At 44.9% G+C, this 11286-nt stretch overlaps 1 protein-coding gene across 2 annotated transcripts; it reads left to right on the plus strand.

Moving 5' to 3' along the window:
- Positions 1 to 372: 372 nt before the first annotated feature.
- On the plus strand, positions 373 to 10521 carry nr1d2b (nuclear receptor subfamily 1, group D, member 2b). 2 transcript variants are annotated; one of them, XM_083646770.1, is made up of 8 exons: positions 373 to 615; positions 3951 to 4124; positions 4341 to 4429; positions 5130 to 5274; positions 6384 to 7096; positions 7299 to 7484; positions 7880 to 8123; positions 8952 to 10521. In XM_083646770.1, the coding sequence occupies exons 1-8, from the start codon at positions 597 to 599 to the stop codon at positions 9149 to 9151; spliced, it is 1770 nt and encodes a 589-aa protein (XP_083502896.1). In that variant the 5' UTR covers positions 373 to 596; the 3' UTR covers positions 9152 to 10521. The 2 variants fall into 2 exon arrangements, with proteins under 2 accessions (XP_083502896.1, XP_083502897.1); XM_083646771.1 differs by having other exon boundaries at positions 7880 to 8090.
- The last annotated feature ends 765 nt before the right edge of the window (positions 10522 to 11286 follow it).

Consider the following 11286-nt stretch of genomic DNA (forward strand, 5'->3'; position numbering starts at 1 on the left):
TATTAGCCTATATATTTATGTGTACACACACACACACACACACACACACAGCGTTTTCACAATGGTTTTCACATAATCATTTTCACAGCCTAAATATTTTGTGTGTGTAGCCTACCTATCAAACAGGACGTGTTGTTTATCCATTTTAAAAATGGCTTTTTCGTTTTTGTAAATGAACTCTTTCCATGAATGAGAATGGATATTCAGTGACTAAATTGTCTATTTCTCGGTAGATTTGAGGTAAAATAAAAATAACAATAGGCCTCCTTTGTACAAGCCAGCCCCTCCCATCTCCCTTTTTTCAGCGCAGTGGGGCGGGCGCACGGGATTGTGGGATATCTTGACCTGGCTGCAACAACGGATACTTCTATGTTCTAGCTGCATTCAAAATCTGCCCAGTTGGAGGCTCCTCCGCAGCAGACAGCATTTTTTTGGGTAAATATTCGGCGGAGACACGACTTGATACCTTAACTGAAGACTGTCTGTCTGATTCATCAGGCAGCATTTTGTCCGTTTGAGAGAGACAGATAGTAAAACAGAAAAACGGCTTCGGCACTAAGGCAGCGGAGGAGGAGGAAACCCCTACAGTCACAGGAATGGAGTCTACAAAAGCTGGTAAGGGTGCTTTAACACGGATTTAATTTTACACATAGCTTGCTGCAATGTATTACTGTAGGATAATCGCAATGAAGTCCAATCCTGCCCTTTGGATTCAATGCAATTTAACGTTTTGTGAAAAGATGTTAAACTATCATGACTTGTCATTGAATTATTTAGCTGCATTTGTTTTATATTCTGCATTGTATAGGATATACAAACGTAGCGAGGTTTTTTTTTTTAACTGGGTTAGGAGCCTGGGGCTGTTGTTGTCACCGAAACAGTTGGCTGGAGCAGCACTGCAGTCGACTCGTCTCACATGCTCACATGGACAGGGCCAGCCTAGCCATGTGCGCCTGTGTTTACGCTGCCCTTGCGTCGCCGCTGATTGGCAGAGAGGCGCCGTGACGTCGGCATTGCATAATTTGTCATCGCTAGCCAGTGTGCGGTCTTGCCGCGGAGACACGTGAGAGCATCTCACAGCAGCAAGAGCTGACCCACTTCTCCCGGAAAATCATGCTGGCTGCTGCTGCCCTGCTCCACGTTGGGTCGTGTTTTTACAAAGAAAATAAAAAATAAAATAGTTATTCATTGCGCGTTCAAGTCCCATGGGAAAGTATGGGAGAGAGATCTGGGGATTAAGTATGAAACAGATGACTGGGCTGAGTGCATTTCTGCTTGTCATAAAACATTTGTCTGTAATAAATTTAAGGAAACCCAATACAAAATCTTACATAGACAGCACAGAACACCGCACATTCTTAACAAATTTGATCCTGATAGATCCCCTTTTTGTACCAAGTGCAAAACAGAGATTGGTAGTACATGCATTGTATGTGGCAATGTCCCACCATTTGCAACTTCTGGTCATTAGTGACAAAATAATTAAATTTGATCTTTGTAACCAGAATCGAAAAAACACCTGGTTTGTTCCTGCTTAATCTGCCTGATAAGAACATGCCACTTATGGCTCCTAATCTACTGCTCTTCCAAAAGCTTGTTTTCTTGGCCAAAAAGTGTATTCTTTTCAACTGGATTATGGACAAGCCCCCTACAGTCACCCAGTGGTACCAACAAATATTTAAGGTTTTATCAATGGAGAGACTTTGTGCTAGGGCCAAGGGTGACCTAAAGATTTTTAACAGGATATGGAATCCTTTGACTAATCACCTGCCAGACGATCTCCTCGCTCTTATGCAGGGAGACAGTTAATTTTGGGGCCTTTGGGGCGACCACATGGGACCTGCCCTGTTTCATTTCAGTTCAGTTGAAAAGAAAACCTCATGTTTGCGCATCTTTGATTTTTTCTGTCTGGGTTTATCAGTGATTTATGACATCAAGTGTTGTAAAAAGGAATCTATTATAAACTAACATGGACTTGGTTGTAGACATTATATTATCTTTGCTGTATGAATGTGATTGTACAATATGAATCTAAGCAGTTAGAAATGATCTTAGGGCTGGGGGAAAAAGAAAGAATCTTTTTTGACAGAAAGGACCTTTTTTTTTTTTTTCCCCTCGCTTTTAGGATGTGTTGATTGTTGTTTTTGTTGTTTTGTTCTGGTTGTCTTGTTAAAAAAATTGAATATTAGGGGAGTACTGGGACTACAGAAGTTTCTGTATCACTGTCTTGGAATGATACTGTCTGAACTGCTTCCCTGATTCTCTTTGTCTAAAATAAAAGATATAAAAAAAAAAGTCCCATGGGAAAGCAAGTCATTCCTACTTGAAAGTATGATAAATACTAGAGAACATCAGTCACCCACAATCTGAATTGTTTCTCTGTATTGTTTTTAGTGTACCTCTGTGGGCCATGAGTCTAACATTTCCCCCCACACTTCCTGAATTCTGCTGCTATTATTAATAAGGAAAATGTTGATACATTTCCAATGAATGTTTATTTTATTTTATTCCCCTACCCCCCCCTAACGACCAGAGGAGGCACCACATCAGCAACCAGGATATTGCATGTTTTGGTGTGGGGTTCCTATATGAAGGAAACCCCCAGGGGGCACGGAGAGAACATGCAAACTCTACACAGAAAGGCCCTTTTGACGACCCCTTTTGGGCACTCAAGGACATGCGGACGGGCACGCATTCCTTCCGAGGTCACAGCGTCCCAGGTGTGAATCGAACCCAGGACCTTCTAGCTGTGAGGCGACAGCGCTTACCACTGCACCACCATGCCCCCCGAATGTTTTCTCATTAGTTTGTCAATTGTGGTAAAAATTTGTCAGAACATGGACCGTATCATTATCAATATATGGACCTATCTACTGTGACGTCACTCATTGTTTTTTTTGCCTCAGCCTCAGCCTTTGCATTTTCATTTTTCTTATTTGCCAGAGAAGTGACGTAAATTTGTACGAGAAGGGCGTGGCCTGCTATCGGTCCGTGATCAGCGAGCTGCGTAATCACGGACCAGCGACCAGTCAATTACGCCCCAAAACAGTCTTTTTATTGTCTACTTTACTCGAAATGGGACCATAATTTACAAAATGAACATCATGCTGTTATTGCTGTATTGAAGAATACTTGAACAGGCGATTGAGGCCATAAACTCATTAATGTGTTTGCTGGCCGTAATTTGCCCATGTATAATAGTATCCTTCTTTGCCTTGTATATTTTCTTAATTTTGTCTGCTTTTTGCAAGGTATATAAAAAAAATCTTTAATTGGCCAAATCTTTGCTTCTACTGTATAGTCAAGAAAAATATTAGTATCGGCATAATATCGGTATCGGCAGATATCCAAATTCAGGCATCGGAATGGGATCGGAAGTGAAAAAATATGGATCGGTGCATCCCTAACACACACCCATGTGAAGCTGGCATTATGATTATGTAATAGTTGTTATCTAACCATTGAGGACAGGAGAGGAAGAAATCAGCCTATAGTGGGAAAAAACGTCTCAGTGGCAGCAGCCTGTCTCCTCGGCTTTTCCTGGCTGAGAGCCTCTGTGGCAGGAAACTGTGGCTTTCCTATAACCACCTGTCCTATTTATGTCAGCCGCCCGCCCAGCATGCTGCTCCGTAATTGGTGACGACGATGATGATCATACTTTGTTTGGAATAAATAGCAGAAGAGCTGGGTAGTTATGAGCAGTGATAGTCCCCAATGGCTGGACAGACAAAGAAAAGAGGAGCTCAAAATGCATCAACAGAAAATCCAAGGAGAAAGATGTGACAGTTCTGTTGGACAGGTGAAGTGCAGTGCAGAAACACCACAGCAATAAGCGCGTCGCGCAAAAATGGGGACCAAAAAAACACCCCCAAAAACAAGGATCTTGCCAAGGTTATATGCAATATTATGCACCATAATAATCTTCTTGCTCTTCCCTGCTTGTGCACCAGGGGGCGTAATAGCCTACATCAGCTCATCCTCCAGCCCGGAGTTCTGCCACAGCGACTCCTCCAACGGCAGCTACCAGTCGTCCCCGCCCCACGGGTCCTCGCCGAGCCGCCGCCAAACGGGCCAGAGCCTCCCCGGACCACGCGCCTCCTCCGCCTCCAAATGTGGCATCACAAGTAAGACTCCCTTAACATGTTTTTAAGATGAGAGGAAACTGCTTTTTCTGGATATAAAATTATTTTTGTGTCTACGGGCAGTTGTCTGCCTTATAGTAGTGTGTGAATTCGCAGCTTACATAAGTGTCCTGCTTTCTTTGGTCTCACTGGACTGATTTCCTTCTTTGCTTTTTGTTGTTTCTTTTTTGTTTGTTGTTGTATTAATATCAATTCCAGAGATCAACGGCCTGGTGCTCCTGTGCAAAGTGTGCGGCGACGTGGCCTCCGGCTTCCACTACGGCGTCCACGCCTGCGAGGGCTGCAAGGTGAGAGAGGCGGAGGTGTGTGCATGTCTTGGGAGGGGGTGAGCGGTGCAGAGTGCCGGGACACCGGGGGGCGCCAGACCAACGGGGTCACCGCCGGCGCAGCCATCTGTGAGCGGAGCCTCTCTGAAAAGTAGTTCACCCGCCCCGTATTTATATCCACTGCCCCCGCATACGTCATGTCGCTGCGTGGCCTAGTTAACCGCGGGGAGCAGTGTTCAGTGACAAACAAATCACAGCACCCCTAAGAGCGCGCACGCGTGCACACACACACACACACACACACACACACACACACACACACACACACAGGGCAGGGTTAGACTGGTATATTTTAGTTTGTGTTAATGTGAAATTGGATATAGGGCAGTGTAGCCTCCTCCTTGTTTTACTCAACCTCCTGCCCATCCACCTACTGTAAATTAATTCCATTATTCTAGGTTTCAGTTTTAGTATCCCACTATTCACCTTATGTAGCCCCGCCCACTTGACCCAGATGTGTTATGACTTCCTGTTCAAAACACCGTCTGGTTTACCTGGTCACTAGTACTGTACTGTCACAGGAAGTGTAAACATAAAATTGGTGCCATTCATATAATGGCTCAAAATATCAGTATCACCCTCCATGCACGCACTTCGTTCCCTCCCCCTTCTCCCACTTTGCAGTGTGTGTGACGCTGTTTGTCTTTGCCGACACACACAGGGCTTCTTCAGGCGCAGCATCCAGCAGAACATCCAGTATAAGAAGTGCCTTAAGGACGAGAGTTGCCCCATCATGCGGATCAACAGGAACCGCTGCCAGCAGTGCCGCTTCAAGAAGTGTCTGATGGTGGGCATGTCCCGAGACTGTGAGTCCCCCCCCTGGCTTTTTACACATGACTTACACCGCTCATTACACTACTTTACACATGACTTACACCGCTCATTACACTACTTTACACATGACTTACACCGCTCATTACACTACTTTACACATGACTTACACCGCTCAGTACACCTCTTTACACATGACTTACACGGCTCATTACACTACTTTACACATGACTTACACGGCTCATTACACTACTTTACACATGACTTACACTGCTCATTACACTACTTTACACATGACTTACACTGCTCATTACACTACTTTACACATGACTTACACTGCTCATTACATTACTTTACACATGACTTACACTGCTCATTACACTACTTTAAGTGAATGATATTTTATGTTCTTGCTCTATAAAACAAGTATTTCCATGTGTTAGGAACAGAATATACACCCATTACAAGCTTTCTTACACGGTAATCAGAATCAGAATCAGAATCACTTTTATTGCCACAGTATGCAAGTTACATACGAGGAATTTGTCTTAGTGTCTGTATGCAGCGTAGCGGTTATCAAAAATATACAGAGATAAGAAGTACGGTAGCCAGATAACTAACGGCAATCGCAAGGTTGCAAGTGCAATCAAATCGAGTCAATATATACAATATGTACATGAGTGGTGAAGTGTTCTGTGGATGATAAATATGAATTTACGTTGGATTTACATGAGATTTACAGACTGAGTTAAATAGACGTTAAATAGACAGTGGATTTACATGAATTTACAGTCAGAGTTAGATAAGAGTTTACATTGAATGTACATGAAATGTACAGGCTAAGTTAAATAGGCATTAATGTGCAGGGAATGAGACGGACCTAAAAAAATTCAATTCAATTTAATGTCATTAGCGATACAGTTGACCATGAATGTTTTAAAATTGCACATTGCTTTTATTATGTTATGCTCTGAATTTAATAATGATCATGGTCTCACAATGCACTTAATGATGCCTTATAATATGTTATATAATAAAAACTTATTTATTTGATTGCCAAGTAGTAATTCATTACACTACTCCTTACGGACTAACGTGTTACCACCCAACACTGTAAAATAATTGACCTCTCCTCACTCTTCAGCTGTGCGTTTCGGCCGCATCCCCAAGCGGGAGAAGCAGCGCATGCTGCTGGAGATGCAGAGCGCCATGAACAACATGATGAACAGTAGCCAGACGCTGCCCCTCGCCAAGCCGATGTCAGCCCACTCAGCCGAGCCCGCCGGCCCCGGCCCCTCCTGCTCACCCCGCTCCAGCCAATCGAACGCCGGCCCCTCCTGCTCGCCCTCTTCTTCACCCCACTCCAGCCAATCGGGCTCCAACCCCACAGTGGCCATGGACACCAGCCCCAGCCCGGCCTCGGACAGTGGGGAGGAGGAGGTGATCGGCTCAGTCACCCGGGCCCACCAGGAGACCTTCATGTACAACCAGGAGCAAAGCGGCCTGTCCGCCGAGCCCCCGAGCACCACGGGGGCCCCGGGCCTCCAGGACCGCGGCTGCGCCAAAACTGCCGCCGACAGTAGGATAGAGGAGAGGCAGGACACCTGGAACCACCAGAACAACCTGGTCACCATGACAACCCAGGACCCTCCCTCCACCCTGGGCCCTCAAGGCCCCGATGTCCCCCGTCAGCAGGACAACGTCCCGAGCCACTGCCCCTACCGGCTGTCCAACATTGCTGCCCCAGCCCACTGTCCAGCCTACGCACACGGCTCCTTCAGAGCCCAGTACACGGAGGCTCCATGCAATGGAGCCTATACTGGGCCGCTGTGGAGAGGAGGCAATAGGATGCATCTGGTAAGTCTTCAGTAATAGTCCTGTAGAGGTGGACATTGTCCTGTAGAGTACTGTACTTTGGACAACAATGACAGTCCAATTGTAATAAAAGGCCAATATCGGCAAACAGATGTAACAGCCTAAGCCCAAATCCATACGTGCCTGCTGAATATTTCCTCAGAATAGAGATCGGTATTATATTCATCTGCCCTGCCCTCCTCAGGTGTGTCCGATGAACACGTCCCCTCATGTGGACCCTCACAGGTCTGGCCACGGCGTCTGGGAGGAGTTCTCCCACAGCTTCACCCCTGCCGTCAGGGAGGTGGTGGAGTTTGCCAAGAAGATCCCCGGCTTCAGAGACCTCTCTCAGCACGACCAGGTCAGCCTGCTGAAGGCTGGCACCTTTGAGGTATGTTTTATACCCCAGTATTTTGAGTGATAGTAGCAACTAGCATTAGCATTTCAAAAGTGAAAAAATAACTTGTAGCAGCTCTAAAGCTAAATGCTAATCTTAAATCTGGCAGTTTTGTGTAGAATAGTCAAATTTTAATAAATATGATGCAAAAACAACAACACTGTATTAAACTACCTGGGACTACTTTCCATCTTTCCATAGGAGGTAAAGGTGGTGAACATCAGATAAACACTAGCACAGATAAACACTAGCACGGGGGATGAATATGTGGCCGCTCACCTGAAATAGTTCCAAAATAAACCCATAGGTTTCATGGAAAGCTGATGAGCTAATGGCTAGCGGTGAAAGAGTTGCTCCCACACTGACAGAGCGGTGCTGGTGTTTGGCAGGTGCTGGTGGTCCGCTTCGCCTCGCTGTTCAACATGACGGACCGCACCGTGACTTTCTTGGGCGGGAAGAAGTACAGTGTGGACACCCTGAGAGCCATGGGTGCCGGGGACCTCCTCAACTCCATGTTGGACTTCAGCGAGAAGCTCAGCAACCTGGGCCTGAGCGAGGAGGAAATGAGCCTCTTCACCGCCGTGGTACTAGTCTCCGCAGGTGTGTCCTCATTCATTGCCTCCGCCAAGGAGGGTATGTTTTCAGTGCCGTTTGTCCATCTGTTAGATAGATAGATAGATAAATTTTTATTTCTGTGTCAGCAAACAAATCAACAAACAAGCTACATAAAGCTCAAACATAAACAAGACAAGACAGAGTTGTATATTCAGATGAACAACTGTTTGTTTGGTAGCAGGATTACGGAAAAACTATTTTCATGAAACTTGGTGGGCCAAGGAAAACCTGTTACATTTTGGAGGGCATTCAATCTGGGTCGGGTTAAGGTGGGGGGGGGGGGAGTGGCTAGGTGTATCTGGGTGGTGGAAGGGGTGTGGTCAGGGAAGGGGCAGGGCTAGGGAAAAGGGGCCATCGCTAGGGATAGTAAGGTCATAGAGAGTCCGGGTTCGAGGAGGGGGTCGGGGAGGTAGGGGCAGTGGCTGGGGGAATGTGGTGGGTTAGGGTTCTGATCCGACTCACACAATTTGTACATCATAGCAGAGTATTGGCTTTGGCGGAGATCTGTGCTCTCAGAGTGCACTTCTAGTTTCTTAATTAAATTCTTTGACCAATCAACCATTTTCATTCCAAAAAATTACAAGTATTCAGTGTTTCCCCCAGAATATTGTTCTTGTCATGGCGGAAAAGCCTCTGAAACAGAATTTAGACCATCATGGGACACTAAAACTCCATTGAATCATTGTATCCATCATATTGGAGATGGACTGGTATATTGGTCCAACCCTAATTCTGGCTTTTGCTTTATGCTTTTTAAATCCCAACCAAAATGCACACCGCTGTAGAGAAACCAGAATGAAAAGAGTTCTAGCCCAACCGTAACCCTTCTCGCTTGCCGTCCTCCAGATCGCTCCGGGATCGAGAACGTGAACTCGGTGGAGGCCTTGCAGGAGACGCTGATCCGTGCGCTGCGGAGCCTCATCACCAAGAACCACCCGAACGAGTCACCGGCCACCTTCACCAAGCTGCTGCTCAAGCTGCCCGACCTGCGTTCCCTCAACAACATGCACTCCGAGCAGCTGCTGGCCTTCAAAGTCCACCCCTGAAGTGCCCCCCCCCCCCTCCCCCAAGGGTGCCACGGGGACCACAGGGCCTGGACCAGCAGAGGCGGACCACCAGCTCTCCACTCTGCAGCCCAGGAGGTTTTGGGCTTTCCTCCACTCACAATGTTGAACTAATGCTCAAACATCTCTCATATGAAAAAAGGGGGAAAACGACCATAAAATGTTATTGTACTGTAGGGCTGAAATGCCTCTGTTGTGGTAATGCCTACATACAGACACACTGATTGATGTATATGTTTCTTGTGTTTGTGTGTACCAAGTTTGCAACTGTACAAATGTTAGAAGCACCTTTTTTGTATAGTGTAGACTCGTATTTTTTGCATTGATAGTGCAATATGTGACCACTTTCGACTTGAGCTGTATAGAGTTTCTTCTCTTAGCCTACGTATGTTTTTTTAGGTTGATTAAGATAGGTGCTGCACTAAGGAGATAAGGGGAAGTTGTAAACATAACCCCCCTGGCCCTGACAATGAATGACTGAAGAGGCGAGTCTCTCTAAAAACAAAAAAAGCAGTCGACAATGTGGAAGTCAAGCTGCCGAGAGTCCCGGCTCTCCAGGCTGTACTTTGGTCACCTGAGAAATCATCCAGAATGTTCGCCAAGAGGATCGCCCAGATCATCGGATTAAAGAAAGGCAATCTCTTATTTCAATCATATATATATACTGTATATACCGTATACGGTATATACGTACATACATACATACACGTCTTTTGGGCACTGTGACAAATCGGAGGTTTGTTGACGTCACCCTTTCGTTTGCGATATCTGTTAATGATAATGATCTGAACCTCTGAATTAAAGGAATTGGGGAAACGCTGAACCAATGAAAAGGAATCTCTGGACATGTTCTCTTCACAGAGATACATCCCCCCATGTTTTCCTTGTTTGCTGAAAGACTTGCAGATAACATTATTCCTCAATTGTCAGTTTCTGCTGTCTGACTTGGCCCAGAATGATTTTGTTACCCACTCGGGCAGTTGCTTCACACACCTAATGCTGCCATCGGGTACTGGAGGGATGGAGAGATGTCGCAGAGATGTCGGTCAGATATCGCCGTCTTGCAGTCACCTGCAACTCTGGACCACTCGCTCGAATAGACATTTGTGCTTTACTTAAACTGTATAGACTATAGATGCGTGTACTTAATTGAATAGATAGCACTATCCGTATACAGTATGATTGTATTATCATTAAAGTGATTGTAATTTAAAGAATACGTGGAGGTGTGGTAATGGCTGAGTTGCTGGTGTTAGATATTGCAATGCCATCATTTGTTGCATTTGTCAGTTTCTCTTCAGAACGTCTGGACTTTGATATGGCTAACCAGGGCTTCTGTCCTTGTGTTAACATTGCAGAGATGTGGTGCTGTTCTCCTGTGAAGGAATTGCAGTATGCATAGATTTGTGTGTGTGTGTGTATATATATATATATATATATATATATATATATATATATATATATATATATACATACACTACTGTAATACATAACTGTATAGATATATCTATATAAATAAATTTTATAAGTTCAGTTTGTGCTTAGGAGTGAATACTGAATCCTCATTGCACCGTCACTCAGCAAGTGTGTGTGTGTGTGTGCGCGCACGCACACACACACAAAATACAGTGTTTTCCTATGCAGGTATAGACTAGCATGGAATTTCATTTTAGTATTTTCCAGATCTGGAAAGTATGGAAAAAGTTAGAGCATGGAAAAATATTTGTTTCCAGACTATTGTCTGTGACTATCTAGTCTCGCTGGCTAGCGAGACTAGTGACTATCTGACTATTAATTTTTCTAAATATAAAAATTATGAATTTAGACAAAATAAATTGATAATACAAGCAAGTGTTTTATCATGGCATCATAATAACATAGCCTACATGTTGACAGTTGGATTTTAAAACCATTTAAATTAGTTATAAATAAACATCTAGATGTATTCCCAACCCAGTCTCACTCCCTTGGGGGCAAAATACACCGATTTGTCACCCCCCCCTACACATTATTGCCGACGCAAAAGGTAGTATGCCGGACCGGACCGGACCATCTGGAGGTTGCCTCGCGGTGACTCCCACTGATCTTAACAAGAGTCTGAGGTTTAAGTTGCATTA

This window comes from Poromitra crassiceps (assembly GCF_964638095.1).
Source record: "Poromitra crassiceps genome assembly, chromosome: 11".
Lineage (NCBI taxonomy): Eukaryota > Metazoa > Chordata > Actinopteri > Beryciformes > Melamphaidae > Poromitra > Poromitra crassiceps.